This window comes from Anomaloglossus baeobatrachus, chromosome 6 (assembly GCF_048569485.1).
Source record: "Anomaloglossus baeobatrachus isolate aAnoBae1 chromosome 6, aAnoBae1.hap1, whole genome shotgun sequence".
Classification (NCBI taxonomy): domain Eukaryota; kingdom Metazoa; phylum Chordata; class Amphibia; order Anura; family Aromobatidae; genus Anomaloglossus; species Anomaloglossus baeobatrachus.
The window spans coordinates 245524338-245541847 of record NC_134358.1 but is presented as its reverse complement, the minus strand read 5'-3'; the positions used below and the strand labels follow the sequence as shown (position 1 = coordinate 245541847).

The window sequence follows — 17510 nt, the reverse complement described above, 5'->3', positions numbered from 1 at the left end:
TAAAACAGTTAATAAAACAAAAAAATAATTGCAGAATTTTTACACCATGTCATTCCACTTGAAATTTTTTTCTGACATTTTTCACTTCATTGATATGGTAAAATGATTGATGTCATTCAAAACTACAATCCATCCTCTAAAAACCAAGACCTGATGTGGCTATGTCAGTGCAATAATAAAAAAAAATGATTGCTATTTATGAAAAGAGAGAGGGTGTGGGAATGAAAATTACAAGGGGAAGGGTTAAACACGATGGCTAGTATGATGGTGCTAAAGCTTAGTAGTATCTAAGTGGGGGGGGGTTCTAAAAAATACTGAAACTAGTTACCGGACTGAAAAGGTGGATCGTAAACCAGTACAAAGATTGTGATAAATGTATATTCGCGCCGATCATATGAAAGAGGGCCTTCAGTCAGTTCCATGGACCATGAAGTGGTAGGACGCATACGTGTCCATCCTTTCAAAAAGAATACAGGACACCTAGTGATCAATCATATAGCTCGTACCCTATGGAGACATTATAAATGTTGTTCCTTGGTCAAGCTCTTAACTATTCTAGGTATATTATATGAAAATTTGTGATTGTGTAAAATTGGGGTGTAGCTTCATGTAACAGTGGCCTAAGAATGAATGTAGATGCAGTGTCCATGATTGACCAAAGCTTCGTTCACACGTGGCTCTTCAGAGGTTCGGTGGGAGACCCAGCAGTCAGACTCCCAGTGGTCCAGTAATGGAGAGGAGAACTTCCAAGCTTGGCACTATTCTTTTTGGAGTGCTTTGGGTTTTTTTTTAACCTAGGTGATGTATTGGGGGAATTGACAAAGTGTATTGATATATCAATATTTTAACATATATTTTATGGTTTCTTTATGATCAAACTTTACAATATTCCTTTTTTATTATATATTTCTTTTGAAGGCGATGAACACAAGTGTCCGAAGTCCCACCTGGAAATCATAGCTGAAATGAGAGACTACAAAAGGAGGCGCCAGTCTTACAGGGCCAAGAATGTCCATATCACGAAGAAGTCATACACAGAGGTAATACGTTGGGAGTATCCTTTTATATTTTTTATTTTTTGGTATATTACAAGAACATTCTATATATTATTATGGATTAAAGTGTTGGCACCTTTTGAAATTGTTTCAGAAAAGTATTTCTCCCTGAAAATGATTGCAATTAGACATATTTTGTTACACACACAAATTACACTTCTGTATATTAGAACAACACAAAACAGAGGGGGGAAAGAAAAGGGAAATTGGACATAATTTCACACGACTCCAAATATGAGCCTCACAAAATCGTTGGCATTTTTAACTTAGTATTTCTTTACCCACCCTTTAGAATAAATAACTGCAATCAATCACTTCTTATAACCAACAAGCTTCTTACACTTCTCAATTGGAATTTTGGACCACTCTTCTTTTGCAAACTGCACCAGGTCTCCTTGAAGGTGCCTTCTCCCAACAACATTTTTTTTTTAAACATCTTTTTATTGAATTTTAACCGAATTTCTTTTACAATCTGCTCTTATACAAAGAGCATTTCATTGATGACATTATAATCAAACAGTCCCGCCCACCCCTCCCCCCGCTCTGCGTGCGACCAGAAGCAACTTAAAATGGTAACTTATGTAATTGGTATGTGTCCATTGAGCAGTTCAAGAAGGTACCAAGAGGTCTGTCCAAACTGAGATTTAAGTCTATCCTTAAGCACTGTAGCCAAGTTAGGTATAAATAAAGACCATGTTTCAAAGAAACGCTTAGTCAACTTCTCCTTATTCGACAGTGCATCCAGCCAGTCCATTTTGAATATGAACATTAGTTTTGTTTGGATAAACGCTAGAGAGGGTGCTTCAGGATTTACCCAGAGATGTAGGATACTTTTCCTAGTGGCCGAGGCCCAAATAGTTAACATTGCCCTGGTACCTCTCGGAAGACTTTTGTTGAGCCTCCTCCAACATGTTAAAAATCGCCCACTGTGGTGTCAGAGCAAACTGAATATTGTATGTGTTTTGTAAGACTGATTGAACGCTTCTCCATACTCCCTGTATCTGAACACAGTCTCATATGTGGTGAAACAGGTCAGTGTCTCTTATGCCACATTTAGAACAAGAGTATAAGGCATTTGTGTCCATTTTTGATTGAATTTTTGGAGTAATATATGCTCTATGTAGAATCATCAAGGCCATATCTGTGTAGCTACTGGACGACAGAAATTTACGTTGCAACAGCGTGGCTTGTAAAAAATCCTTTACCTCGAACTCTGGCATGTCTACCTTCCATTTTGCTGGACCTGTTGTTTTCCCCTCCCATGTCCAAACTGTACGCAACATTGAATAAACCTGACTAGTCGAGGACGCCTGGCTTCTTGCCCTCCTAAGAAAGTTATCCACACTTCCTCCAAGATCTCCCTTTGGCTTGTCAACAAGATATTTTTGTGCCAAGCTACGTGCCTGAAGAAAAAGAAAAGGCTGAACCACAAAAGCTGGAAATCGGTGTGCCGCCTTCTCGTAAGAAAGCAATGACCAATCAGGCTCCATTAGATCTGCAGCATAAGCACAACCCTGCATTGACAATGTTTCATAAATCCTCGGAGGGCGACCCTGGAGGAATCTCGGATTTCCAATAAAGGGTTGAAATGGGGAACTTGAAGTGTTAATTTTACCAAGTTTCCTCACCTTCCTCCACGTTTGTATAGTATGCCATAGTGTTGGATGATCCCTAACCTCACTCGGTATTTCCTCGTTCCCTAAATGCAGCAATGCTGTTAACGAGACTTGTGAACATACCTGTTGTTCCAATTGTACATTGGCAAAGTGAGATACTCCTCGCACCCAGTCCACCACATATATCTAAAATTTGCTGCTAGATTATATCTGCCTAGATCTGGAAGATTTATGCCCCCTGCCCCTTTTGGTAATTGAAGCTTGATTAAGCTGATCCTAGTACGCCCCTTGTGCCCCCAAATGAATTTTCCAAAGGATGAATTTAGTAGCTTAATATCTGATTTGCGTAGAAGCAACGGGAGAGTCTGAAATAAGAACATTATTTTGGGGAATGCTACCATTTTAATTAAGTGACATCGGCCCGAAAAGGATATTTTCAGATGTTTCCAAGATTGGAGTAGATGTATTAATGAATTTATAAGAGGCTTATAATTAATTTGATATAGTAACAAGGGGTTTCCTGGCAGCTGAATCCCCAAATATTTAATGGAACTGGTACACCACTGGAAGGGAAATAAGTTATCAATTTTACCCGATTTGTACATTGCCAATGCCTCAGTTTTTTTGTAATTTACCCTGAAGCCTGAGGCCTTTCCAAAATTATTCAATGTGTTCATTATCTCTGGAATCGCTTGAGAGGGATTGGCAATAAACAAAAAAATATCATCGGCAAAAGCCAAAAGTTTAATTGTTGTCCCACCGACTCTCATGCCCTGAAATATTGCTAAATTATGTAGGGTCCTCAACATTGGGTCCAGAGCCAAATTAAACAATAAAGGTGACAAGGGACACCCCTGCCTCGTTCCCCTCTGTACCTCAAATGGCTCAGAGAATGTATTATTTATAGATAGTCTGGATTTGGGGTCTGTGTATATCATCTTGACTGCTTCGCAAAACCAGGATCCCACCTGGCGACATGCCAAAAGATTATGTAAATAGGCCCAAGAGACCCTGTCAAAGGCCTTGTCCGCATCAAGGCTAACTACTATATGTTTGGTACATCTATGCTTCCTGCTATAAGAGATAGCCCCAATAGCCGTCCTGATGTTATAGGTGATGGATTTCCCGTGCACGAATCCCGTTTGGAAGGGCAGAATAAGATCTGGAATCACTTGTTGTAATCTACCAGCTAGTATTTTAGTAAAGATTTTAAAATCAGAGTTGAGTAATGAGATGGGTCTGTATCCCTCCACCTGTAGTGGGTCTTTTCCTGGCTTAGGTAATACTATAATGTTTGCCTCATTGAACTTGTCGGGAATTATTCTATCTGTGACTATCTTATTATACACTGCACATAGATGAGGACCGATAGAGGCTCCCAAGATCTTATAATATTCGTTACTAAATCCGTCGGGCCCTGGGCTTTTGGCTAGTTTAAGAGTGCCAATAGTTTTTACTATTTCTGAAATATTTATAGGGGCGTTTAGTACTACTCTTTTTCTTTTTCGCTCTATTGGGAGACCCAGACAATTGGGGTGTATAGGCTATGCCTCCGGAGGCCGCACAAAGTACTACACTTAAAAGTGTTAGGCCCCTCCCCTTCTGCCTATACACCCCCCGTGCTCCCACGGGCTCCTCAGTTTTTGCTTTGTGCGAAGGAGGTCAGACACGCACAGCACAGCTCCACAGATTAGTCAGCAGCAGCTGCTGACTAGGTCGGATGGAAGAAAAGTGGGCCCATATAGGGCCCCCAGCATGCTCCCTTCTCACCCCACTTTTGTCGGCGGTGTTGTTAAGGTTGAGGTATCCATTGCGGGTACGGAGGCTGGAGCCCACATGCTGTTTTTCCTTCCCCATCCCCCTTAGGGCTCTGGGTGAAGTGGGATCTTATCGGTCTCCAGGCACTGAGACCGGGCTTCATCCACAACTCCTGTGGAGCCTGATGGATAGGAGCCGATACCGTTCAGGGACATGGCCCTGCATCTTAAAGGTACTCTGTATCCCTATGGGGACCGCGCACGGCATCACCTCAGCTTTGCTGGGTGTGCTAGTGCACCGGGGACCGCGGCGCTGACCGGGTCTATATGTGCCATTACACACTCAGCGTCGCTGAGTGTGTTTATATGTAAGGGCTACCGCACTGACCGCCGTTGCCACGGGACACTGCGGCGCGGCTGGGACTTGTAGTTCGCCGGGGACTTTCACGCGACCGCGCTTTTACGGCGGCCGCGTTTATTACTACAGTCCCCGGCTTCATTGCGGCCTAGTTTCCCTTTTTTTCTCCCGCCCTCAGCCCTGACAGGCAGGGGAAGGGCGGGACGCTGCACGGAGCGAGCAGCAATGAGGGCTGGAGTATGATTTACATGCTCCACTCCCCTCACTGTGCACAGTATGAGCGCCCGTTTCGCGCTCTTTCTAGGCCACGCCCACAGCTTCCTCAGCTCGTCAGGACGCCGCAGCCATTCCTGTCAGCTCCACCGACGCTGCAGAGAGGGACATATTCATGGGAGACCCAGACACGGTCTCTGGTGGCCTCACAACCGCTTAGGCGGCTGGTAAGCAGCACATGTGGTGCTAGCCCCATGGTGCTGTATTGTATTGGTACATTATTTGTGTACTGTATATAATTTACACTGTATGAGCACAGTTCTTTCTGGCTATATACCCTATTGTGTTTCTCAGGGAAAACTATAGCATGGCGCCCATAAACGGCAGGGGTGCAAAAACACAGGCTTATTATGTTGCCTGCGCCGCATGTAAGACCCAGCTACCGGCAGGTTCCACTGACCCTCATTGTGTACAGTGTTCGACCCCTGTGACACTTCCTCAGCCGGATCCTCTGCTAAGAGGGGCCCAGGGGGAGCCACCTGTTGACACTGTCCAGGTGACGGGGACTGAGTTTGCAGCCTTTAAGGATCAACTCTCTGAGACTATGGCTAAGATACTAGAAGCCTTGCAGTCCAGACCGGTATCTCAGCAAAGGGACTCTGTTGAATCATTGTTCCCTGACCCCCCTCAGTTGGACCAACAATGTCCTCACGGGGTATCTCATACATCCCAGACGGAGGGTTCGGACTTAGAACCTAGCCCCAGATCGTCTAAGCGGGCCCGCTTAGAATTTCCCTCGACATCATATTGTTTAGGGTCTCAGCGGGGGGATTCTCTGGTTGATGATGCGGAAACAGCTGATCAGGATTCTGATCCTGGGAGCGCTCTCAATCTTAATTCTCCAGACGAGGACGCCATAGTGAATGATCTTATTGCATCCATTCATCAGTTGCTGGATATTCTTCCCTCAGCCCCTCCGGCGGAGGAGTCTGTTTCTCAGCAGGAGAAATTTCGCTTCAGGTTCCCCAAGCGTACACAGAGTATGTTTCTAGACCACTCTGATTTCAGAGAGGCAATCCAGAATCACCATGCTTTTCCGGATAAGCGTTTCTCTAAGCGCCTTAAGGATACACGTTATCCTTTTCCCCCGGAAGTGGTTTAAGGTTGGATTCAATGTCCCAAAGTGGATCCTCCAATCTCCAGACTGGCGGCTAGATCCATACTTGCAGTGGAAGATGGGGCCTCGCTTAAAGATGCCACTGACAGGCAGATGGAGCTCTGGATGAAATCCATCTATGAAGCTATCGGAGCTTCTTTTGCCCCAGCATTCGCAGACGTATGGGCGCTACAAGCTATATCAGCAGGTCAAGCGAAAATTGAAGCGGCCGCGCCACAAGTGGCTTCCATTTCCTCCCAGACCTCGGCAATTGCGTCTTACGCTATGAATGCTGTCCTGGACTCTGTCAGCCGTACGGCAGTTGCGACCGCCAATTCGGTAGTAGTCCGCAGGGCCTTGTGGCTACGGGAGTGGAAGGCAGATTCCGCTTCCAAAAAGCGTTTAACCGGTTTGCCAATTTCTGGCGACAGGCTCTTTGGCGAGCGCCTGGATGAAATCATCAAACAATCCAAGGGAAAGGATACATCCTTACCCCAGCCCAAGCAGAACCTCTCCCAACAGAGGAGAGGGCAGTCGAGGTTTCGGTCCTTTCGGGGCGCGGGCAGGTCCCAATTCTCCTCGTCCAAAAGGTCTCAGAAAGAACAAAGGAACTCTGATGCATGGCGGTCTAAGTCACGTCCTAAAAAGGCCATTGGGAGCACCGCTAACAAAGCGGCTGCCTCATGACTTTCTACCTCCTCTAGTAGCATCCTCGGTCGGTGGCAGGCTCTCCCGCTTTTGCGACACCTTGCTGCCACAAATAAAAGACCGCTGGGTGAGAGACATTCTCTCTCACGGTTACAAGATAGAGTTCATCTCTCGTCCCCCGACTCGATTCTTCCGGTCCTCTCCGCCTCCCGAGCGAGCCGAGGCTCTTCGGCAGGCGCTGGGCACCCTGAAGGCAGAAGGAGTGGTGGTCCCTGTTCCTCTTCAGCAACAGGCCCACGGTTTTTACTCCAACTTGTTTGTGGTCCCAAAGAAGGACGGGTCCTTCCGTCCTGTCCTAGACCTGAAACTTCTCAACAAACATGTAAAGACCAGGCGGTTCCGGATGGAATCCCTCCGTTCCGTCATCGCCTCAATGTCCCAGGGAGATTTCCTTGCATCGATCGATATCAAAGATGCTTATCTCCACGTTCCGATTGCCCCAGAGCACCAGCGCTTCTTGCGCTTCGCCATAGGAAACGAACACCTGCAGTTCGTGGCACTGCCATTCGGCCTGGCAACAGCCCCACGGGTTTTCACCAAGGTTATGGCTACTGTAGTAGCTGTCCTCCATTCTCAGGGTCACTCGGTGATCCCGTACTTGGACGATCTGTTGATCAAGGCACCCTCTCAAGAGGCATGCCAACACAGCCTCGACGCTACCCTGGAGACTCTCCAGAGTTTCGGGTGGATCATCAATTTTCCAAAGTCAAATCTGACACCGACCCAATCGCTCACATACATTGGCATGGAGTTTCATACCCTCTCAGCGATAGTGAAGCTTCCGCGGATCAAGCAGCGGTCACTACAGACAGGGGTACAATCTCTCCTTCAAGGCCAGTCACACCCCTTGAGGCGCCTCATGCACTTCCTGGGGAAGATGGTGGCACCAATGGAAGCAGTCCCTTTCGCGCAGTTTCACCTGCGTCCTCTATCCTGGGAAGTAGTCACGACGGACGCAAGTCTGTCAGGGTGGGGAGCGGTTTTTCTCCACCACAGGACTCGGGGTACGTGGTCCCGGCAAGAGTCCTCGCTTCAGATCAATGTTCTGGAAATTCGGGCAGTGTATCTTGCCCGGAAAGCGTTCCAGCAGTGGCTGGAAGGCAAGCAGATCCGAATTCAGTCGGACAATTCCACAGCGGTGGCATACATCAACCACCAAGGCGGCACACGCAGTCGACAAGCCTTCCAGGAAGTCCGGTGGATTTTGATGTGGGTGGAAGCCACGGCCTCCACCATATCCGCAGTTCACATCCCAGGCGTGGAAAACTGGGAAGCAGATTATCTCAGTCGCCAGGGCATGGACGCAGGGGAATGGTCCCTTCACCCGGACGTGTTTCAGGAGATCTGTTGCCGCTGGGGGGTGCCGGACGTCGACCTCATGGCGTCCCGGCACAACAACAAGGTACCAACGTTCATGGCACGGTCTCAAGATCCCAGAGCTCTGGCGGCAGACGCCTTAGTTCAGGATTGGTCGCAGTTTCAGCTCCCTTATGTGTTTCCTCCGCTGGCACTGTTGCCCAGAGTGTTACGCAAGATCAGGGCCGACTGCCGCCGCGCCATCCTCGTCGCTCCAGACTGGCCGAGGAGGTCGTGGTACCCGGATCTGTGGCATCTCACGGTCGGCCAACCGTGGGCACTACCAGACCGACCAGACTTGCTGTCTCAAGGGCCGTTTTTCCATCTGAATTCTGCGGCCCTCAACCTGACTGTGTGGCCATTGAGTCCTGGATCCTAGCGTCTTCAGGGTTATCTCAAGAAGTCATTGCCACTATGAGACAGGCTAGGAAACCAACGTCCGCCAAGATTTATCACAGGACGTGGAAAATTTTCCTGTCGTGGTGCTCTGCTCAGGGTTTTTCTCCCTGGCCATTTGCATTACCTACTTTTCTGTCCTTCCTTCAATCTGGACTGGAAAAGGGTTTGTCGCTCGGTTCCCTTAAGGGACAAGTTTCAGCGCTCTCTGTGTTTTTCCAGAAGCGCCTAGCTAGACTTCCACAGGTACGCACGTTCCTGCAGGGAGTTTGTCACATCGTTCCACCTTACAGGCAGCCGTTAGAACCCTGGGATCTAAACAGGGTGCTGATGGTTCTTCAGAAACCACCATTCGAGCCAATGAGAGATATCTCCCTCTCCCGACTTTCGCAGAAAGTGTTTTTTTCTAGTAGCAGTCACTTCTCTTCGGAGAGTGTCTGAGCTAGCAGCGTTGTCGTGCAAAGCCCCTTTTCTGGTTTTTCACCAGGACAAGGTGGTTCTACGTCCGGTTCCGGAATTTCTCCCTAAGGTGGTATCCACCTTTTCATCTCAATCAGGATATTTCCTTACCCTCTTTTTATCCTCATCCAGTTCACCAATGTGAAAAGGATTTGCACTTGTTAGATCTGGTGAGAGCACTCAGACTCTACATTTCTCGTACGGCGCCCCTGCGCCGCTCGGATGCACTCTTTGTCCTTGTCGCTGGCCAGCGTAAAGGATCACAGGCTTCCAAATCAACCCTGGCTCGGTGGATCAAGGAGCCAATTATCGAAGCTTACCGTTCGGCTGGGCTTCCGGTTCCCTCAGGGCTGAAGGCCCATTCTACCAGAGCCGTGGGAGCGTCCTGGGCTTTGAGGCACCAGGCTACGGCTCAACAGGTGTGTCAGGCGGCTACCTGGTCGAGCCTGCACACTTTCACGAAGCACTATCAGGTGCATACCTATGCTGCGGCGGATGCCAGCCTAGGTAGACGAGTCCTTCAGGCGGCGGTTGCCCACCTGTAGGAAAGGGCCGTTTTACGGCTCTCTTACGAGGTATTATTTTACCCACCCAGGGACTGCTTTTGGACGTCCCAATTGTCTGGGTCTCCCAATAGAGCGAAAAAGAAGAAGGGAATTTTGTTTACTTACCGTAAATTCCTTTTCTTCTAGCTCTAATTGGGAGACCCAGCACCCGCCCCTGTTTTTTTGTGTACACATGTTGTTCATGTTGAATGGTTTCAGTTCTCCGAGTTTCCTTCGGATTGAAGTTACTTTAAACCAGTTTCTAATTATTTTCCCTCCTTCTTGCTTTTGCACCAAAACTGAGGAGCCCGTGGGAGCACGGGGGGTGTATAGGCAGAAGGGGAGGGGCCTAACACTTTTAAGTGTAGTACTTTGTGCGGCCTCCGGAGGCATAGCCTATACACCCCAATTGTCTGGGTCTCCCAATTAGAGCTAGAAGAAAAGGAATTTACGGTAAGTAAACAAAATTCCCTTCGTTCCTCTGTCAAGATGGGCGCTACGGTACCATGGATAAAATCAGCTTCCCCGTCAACCTCCCTCGGTTCCGCCTCATACAGCGAGCCAAAGAATGCCCTGAACTCCTCCACTATTTCCTCATCTTTTGTTACCATGGTACCATCTTTCTTTTTAATTTTGTGGATTCTAGTGGTGGTTCTAAAGGGTTTGGTTAAAGAAGCTAGTAATTTCCCAGGTTTGTTGCCCCATTTAAAGTATTTATGTTTCTGGTAGTCCAGGTTACTAAGTGCCATCTCATGGGCCAAGCTGTCCGCTGCCTCCTTGGCCTCTAAGAAATGTTGTTTTGTCGCATCCGTGTTGTTATTTTTAAAATCTTTTTATGCCTGCGTGAGAAGTTTTCTTTATTGTTCCTATGGGAGACCCAGACATTGGGTGTATAGCTTCTGCCTCCGGAGGACACACAAAGTACTACACTAAAAAGTGTAGCTCCTCCCTCTGAGCCTATACACCCCCTGGAGAACCAGATCTAGCCAGTTCATTGCTTTGTTTCAGGAGGCATACATCCACACATGCATTCTCATCTGATTTTTCATTTTTGGAAAGATTTTGAAGAAAAGCGGGTCCAAGTCTGGACCCCCGGCATGTCCCTTCTCACCCCACTGTGTTGATGCTGTTAAGGTTGATTCCAAGGCTGGAGCCTTACATGCCGCGCTCCTTCACCATCCCTCGGGCTCTGGCTTGAAGTGGGAGCCAGCACGGTTCTCCATGCTTTGCAGGAGACCGGTCTCCATCCGCAGCCCTTCAGGATCCTGCTGGACGGAGCACTCATCCCCAGGGACATGGCCCTGCGTCTCAGCAAGCTAAGTACCTGAGACGTTTATATTCTGGGGGTCCCTGTACTTTATTATGTGGGGAGAGTGTGCTGAGTGAGTTTTCTGACATTTCCGGCCGGTTCTCTGGCTGTCGCCTGAGAACCGCGCCGAGGGTGCCTGCGCGCCGGCCACACCGCTCAAATTTAGGCCCCGGCTTCGCCGGAGGCCTACTTTCGGTTTCACTGCCCTCGCATGTCATTCATGCAGAGGGACAGTGTAGCTCCACCCAGCGGCCGTTCTGCACAGGGGAGAGACACTCCTCACTGAGTACATGTCTCCTCCCCTGTAAGTCTCTTTGGCCCTCCAGATCCCGCTCTCAGGGTTGGCCCCGCCCCCTCTCCTCGCTCCGGCGCCATTTTATCATCGTTTTCTCTGCAATCAGCACTGGCTGCAGCATCCCTGCTGAGGTGCTTGGGGGTCCGGGCTTCGGGATCTGGAGGGCACACAACACCGCTCCAGCGGTCTGGTAAGCCACAACCTCTGGTTGTGGGCCTCTGTATGTACTCTCTGGGGGTCACTCTGGCAGAGCCCCCACTCCAGCAGCATGTCTCACACGAGGAGCAAGGCTCCAAAGCTATATTCAGTATGCACTGCATGTAAGCTCGTGCTGCCTGAACCGAGCACATATCCGCATTGTGATTCCTGCTCTAACCTGACAATGCCTCAGCCTGGAATCGCCCCCCCCCAGTGGTCTCTCCGGCTGCTCCGGCTCCTGTGGCTGAACCCCCGGCTTGGGTAGAATCCTTCTCTAGGTCAATCTCCCAGTCTTTTGCCGACTCCATGGGACAGCTGTCCCGGACTTTGCTGAACATGCATCGGCCCCCTTCACAGGGTGCCTCTGCTGCTAGGGCTCTCTCAGCGGAGCTCACAGAGGATTCATCATCTGGTCCCAGACCCCGTCCTCCTAAAAGGAGATGCAGGGCTCCCTCTCCTTCCTCGTCCCGCGGCTCTGTTTCAGAAGCTGACTCGACGGACGAGGAGGATGCCTTTACTGGGGGCTCGGAGGCTACCTCCATGTGCCCCATTGATCTGTCCGAAAGTGACGCAGATGTTAGTGATTTGATTGCGTCCATTAATTCTGTACTGGACCTCAATCCGCCAGTATCAGAGGAGCAACCCTCTCTGGTAGAAAAGCACCAGTTTACCTCGCCTAAGAGTACAAGGAGTGTGTTCTTTAACCACTCCAGTTTTCAGACCACTGTGACCAAGCCTAGGGCCTGTCCTGACAAACGCTTCCCAAAGCGTGGTTCTGATGACCGTTTTCCCTTTCCACCTGAGGTGGTCAAGGAGTGGGCTCATTCACCAAAGGTAGACCCCCCGGTGTCTAGACTCTCAGCCCGGACCGTTTGTATCAGTGGCTGATGGCACCTCTCTTAAGGATTCCACTGACCGCCAGGTTGACCTTCTGGCCAAATCTGTATATGAGGCGGCAGGGGCCTCGTTCTCCCCATCTTTTGCAGCAGTGTGGGCTCTCAAAGCCATCTCTGCTTCTCTAGAGGAGATGCATTCCCTCACCAGGGAATCTATGCCCGAAATGGTTGCCTTAACTTCCCAAGCTTCAGCTTTTTCATCCTATGCCATGACTGCCATGCTGGAGGCTTCTCACCGCACTGCGGTGGCTTCGGCTAATTCCCTCACTATCCGCAGGATCTTGTGGCTTCGAGAGTGGAAGGCAGATGCTTCTTCAAAGAAATACCTTGCTGGACTCCCTTTTGCTGGGTCCAGGCTATTCTATGAACAACTGGATGAAATTATTAAGGAAGCTACTGGCGGAAAGAGTACTTCCATGCCACAAACCAAAACCAGGAAACCTGTCCAGGGTAGGAACCAGTCGAGGTTTCGTTCCTTTCGTTCCTCCAACTGGTCGTCCTCTAAGCCCTCGGCCTCGTCCACTAACTCAGCCAAAGACCAGAAATCCAACTGGCGCCCAAAAGCGCGTCCACAGAAGACCGCAGGAGCTGCTGCCACTAAGGCAGCCTCCTCTTGACTATCTGTCCGCGCCAGCAACGTCCTTAGTCGGTGGCAGGCTCTCCCACTTTGGCGACGTGTGGTTTCAACACTTCTCCGATCAGTGGGTGCGGGATATCATCTCCCATGGCTACAGGATAGAATTCTCTTCCAGCCCGCCAAATAGATTTTTTCTGTCAACTCCCCCCCTGCTCCAAGGCCGCCGCCTTCTCTCAGGCCGCGGCATCCTTGCAGGCCAACGGAGTAATTGTACCGGTTCCCGCCCGGGAACGGTTCAGAGGTTTCTACTCAAATCTCTTCCTAGTCCCCAAAAAGGACGGTTCCTTCCGGCCCATCCTGGATCTCAAGCTTCTCAACAAGCATGTTCAGGTGCGGCATTTTCGCATGGAGTCTCTGCGATCAGTCATTGCCTCAATGACCCAAGGGGATTTCCTGGCATCCATCGACATCAGAGATGCCTATCTGCATGTGCCAATTGCAGTTTCACACCAGCGTTGGCTACGTTTTACAATCGGAGAGGAACATTTCCAATTCGTGGCTCTCCCCTTCGGGTTAGCCACGGCCCCTCGGGTATTCACCAAGGTCATGGCAGCAGTGGTTGCGGTTCTGCACCTCCAGGGGTTGGCAGTGATTCCTTACCTGGACGACCTTCTAGTCAAGGCTCCATCCAGCGTAGACTGTCAGCGGAGTGTCTCGCTCACTCTTGCCACTCTAGCCCAATTCGGGTGGCTTGTCAATCTGCCCAAATCCACTCTGACTCCGACCCAGAGGCTCACGTACCTAGGGATGCAGATCGAGACTCTGCCGGCACTTGTGAAGCTGCCCTTAGTCAAACAGCAGTCCCTCCAACTGGCGGTGCGCTCTCTGCTGAGGCCCCGCCGTCATTGCATCAGGCACCTAATGCAGGTGCTGGGTCAGATGGTGGGGTCAATGGAGGCTGTTCCCTTTGCCCAGTTCAATCTGCGTCCTCTGCAGCTGGACATACTCCGCTGTTGGGACAAGCGGACTTCCTCCTTGCACAGGCTAGTGGCTCTGTCGCCACAGACCAGGAGCTCTCTTCAGTGGTGGCTTCGGCCCCTCTCTCTGTCTCAGGGGCGCTCCTTCCTGGCCCCGTCCTGGGTGACCCTCACCACGGATGCCGGTCTATCCGGCTGGGGAGCGGTATGTCTCCACCACCGAGCGCAGGGCACTTGGACTCCGTCCGAATCAGCCCTCTCGATCAATGTGCTGGAAACCAGAGCTGTGCTTCTAGCTCTCCTAGCCTTTCACCACCTGTTGGCGGGCAAGCACATTCGAGTCCAGTCAGACAACGCGACAGCGGTTGCCTACATCAATCACCAAGGCGGGACACGCAGCCGCCTGGCAATGTTGGAGGTTCAACGCATCCTTCAATGGACGGAGGACTCCAAGTCCACCATATCCGCAGTCCACATCCCAGGCATAGAAAACTGGGAAGCAGATTATCTCAGCCGTCAAACCGTGGACAGTGGCGAGTGGTCCCTGCATCCGGCAGTGTTTCAGTCAATCTGCCGCAAGTGGGGCACTCCGGAAGTGGACCTAATGGCATCCCGTCACAACAACAAGGTTCCGGTTTACGTGGCTCGCTCCCACGATCCTCAGGCCTTTGCAGCGGACGCTCTGGTTCAAGACTGGTCCCAGTTTAGTCTGTCCTACGTGTTTCCCCCTCTAGCTCTCTTGCCCAGAGTTCTGCGCAAGATCAGAATGGAGGGCCGTCGGGTCATCCTCATTGCTCCGGACTGGCTCAGGCGAGCTTTGTACCCAGACCTGCTCAATCTGTCCATAGAGGTGCCGTGGCATCTTCCGGACCGTCCAGACCTTCTCTCACAAGGTCCGTTTTTCCGCCAGAATTCTGCGGCTCTCAGATTGACGGCGTGGCTCTTGAGTCCTGGATCTTGACGGCTTCTGGTATTCCCCCTGAGGTAATCTCCACTATGACTCGGGCTCGGAAGTCTTCCTCGGCCAAAATCTATCACAGGACTTGGAGAATTTTCCTGTCCTGGTGTCGCTCTTCCGGCCATGCTCCTTGGCCTTTTTCCTTGCCGACCCTTCTGTCCTTTCTACAGTCCGGTCTGCAGCTAGGACTATCCCTCAATTCCCTCAAGGGACAAGTCTCGGCTCTGTCAGTACTGTTTCAGCGGCGTATCGCCAGGCTGGCTCAAGTGCGCACCGTCATGCAGGGCGCGTCTCACATCATTCCGCCTTACCGGCGGCCCTTGGATCCCTGGGACCTCAATTTGGTTCTCACGGCTTTGCAGAAACTCCCCTTTGAGCCTCTTAGGGAGGTTTCTTTGTTTCGTCTTTCACAGAAAGTGGTCTTTCTAGTGGCCATAACTTCCCTCAGGAGAGTCTCTGATTTGGCTGCGCTCTCTTCGGAGTCACCTTTTTTGGTTTTTCATCAAGACAAGGTGGTTCTCCGTCCGACTCCGGACTTTCTCCCCAAGGTGGTTTCTCCTTTCCACCTTAACCAGGACATTTCCCTGCCTTCCTTTTGTCTGGCTCCTGTTCATCGCTTTGAAAAAGCGTTGCATACTCTGGATCTGGTGCATGCTCTCCGGATCTATGTGTCTCTTTTTGTGCTAAGCACAGGTCGGCGCAAGGGCCTCTCTGCTTCTAAGCCGACCTTAGCCCGTTGGATTAGGTCGACCAGGCACCAGGCTACGGCTCAACAAGTCTGTCAGGCTGCCACTTGGACTAGCCTGCATACCTTTTCAAAGCACTACCAAGTGCATGCTCATGTTCGGCAGATGCGAGCTTGGGCAGACGCATCCTTCAGGCGGCTGTCGTCCATTTGTGAAGTTAGGCTCTGCCTACTTCTCAGTTTTTCTGTTTATTCCCACCCATGGACTGCTTTGAGACGTCCCAATGTCTGGGTCTCCCATAGGAACAATAAAGAAAAAGAGAATTTTGTTTACTTACCGTAAATTCTTTAAATTAGTTCCGTATTGGGAGACCCAGCACCCTCCCTGTTGCCTGTTGGCAGTTTCTTGTTCCGCGTGTTATCACCGGCTGTTGTCGTTGACAGTCTCCAGTTGTTCCGGTTCTTGCTCTGTTTTACTTGGGGTGGTTATTCTCCTTCAGCTTTTGCACTAAACTGGCTAGATCTGGTTCTCCAGGGGGTGTATAGGCTCAGAGGGAGGAGCTACACTTTTTAGTGTAGTACTTTGTGTGTCCTCCGGAGGCAGAAGCTATACACCCAATGTCTGGGTCTCCCAATACGGAACTATAAGAAAAAAGAATTTTTACGGTAAGTAAACAAAATTCTCTTTTTCTTTGTCGCTCCATTGGGAGACCCAGCCAATTGGGGTGTATAGCTTCTGCCTCCGGAGGCCACACAAAGTATTACACTTTAAAAAGTGTAACCCCTCCCCTCTGCCTATACACCCTCCCGTGCATCACGGGCCCATCAGTTTTATGCTTTGTGTTGAAGGAGGCACACATTCACACAATGCTCCACATTTTAGTCAGCAGCAGCTGCTGATTATATCGGATGGAAGAAAAGAGGGCCTCTAACAGGGCCCCCGGCATGCTCCCTTCTCACCCCACTGAGTCGGCGGTGTTGTTGAGGTACCCATTGCGGGTACACAGGCAGGAGCCACATGCCGTTTTCCTTCCCCATCCCTTAGGGGCTCTGGGTGAAGTGGGATCCTAACCGGTCATCCAGGCACTGGGACCGGGCTCCCTCCGCAGCCCCTGGGGGAATCTGCTGGACAGGAGACTGAGTATCGTCAGGGACAAGGCCCTGCAACTACAGGTACTCTGTGTCCCCTTTGGGACGGTGCATGGAGCACCTGGGCCATCAGACGCTGCAGCGACTGCGGTGTTGATTTTTCACCGGGACTACCGCGCCGACCGTGCCTGCTTGCCGGCCGCGGTTTTTACTTTAGTCCCCGGCTTTTGCGGCCTAGTGCATTAAACTCCCGGGCCTGCCAGTCGGGGGCAAGGGCGGGACGGTCGGTCTGACGCCGACAGTGAGGGCTGGAGCACACATAGCTGTCCTCCGCCCCCCTCACTAATCCCTATGGGGCACCAGATTCCCGCACTTTTTTAAGTTACGCCCACGGCTCCCTCCTCCCCTGTGAACGCCGACAGCCATGTTTTAACACATTCTGCCGGTGGAGGACTTCTGGCAACAGCTCTGGGAGACCCGAGGCAGGGAATCTGGTGGCCACACACCGCTGCAGCGGTCGGTAAGCCACACCGGTTACCCGCTGCTGGTCCCCCTAGGGTGCTGAACTGTATATAGATGCATTATATGTGTATACATTTTCCGGTTCAGCTGTACCATTAGCTTGTGGCTATATACCCTCAGTGATCACGCTCCTGGGAGACAACAGCATGTCGTTCACAAGGAGCAAGGGTGCCAAGACACAGGGTTATTTTGCTACCTGTACCTCTTGTGCGGCTATGCTACCTGCAGGTTCCACCTACCCTCACTGTGAGCAATGCTCGGGCACTGGGGCACTCGCTCAGCCGGTCCTCCAAAGACCGCCGGAGGCACCGTCTCCAAGGCGGCCTCCTCATGACTTTCGGCTGCCCCAAACCGCATCCTCGGTCGGTGGCAGGCTCTCCCGCTT

General features: G+C 50.6%; 1 protein-coding gene across 1 annotated transcript in view; it reads left to right on the top strand.

Annotated features, from left to right (window-relative positions):
- SNRNP48 (small nuclear ribonucleoprotein U11/U12 subunit 48) overlaps window positions 1–17510 on the top strand; it is a 72011-nt gene that overhangs the window by 23815 nt on the left and 30686 nt on the right. The window contains exon 6 of the mRNA XM_075314782.1: window positions 919–1040. Within this exon, the coding sequence (XP_075170897.1) occupies window positions 919–1040 (122 nt within the window). The remainder of the gene's footprint in view (window positions 1–918; window positions 1041–17510) is intronic.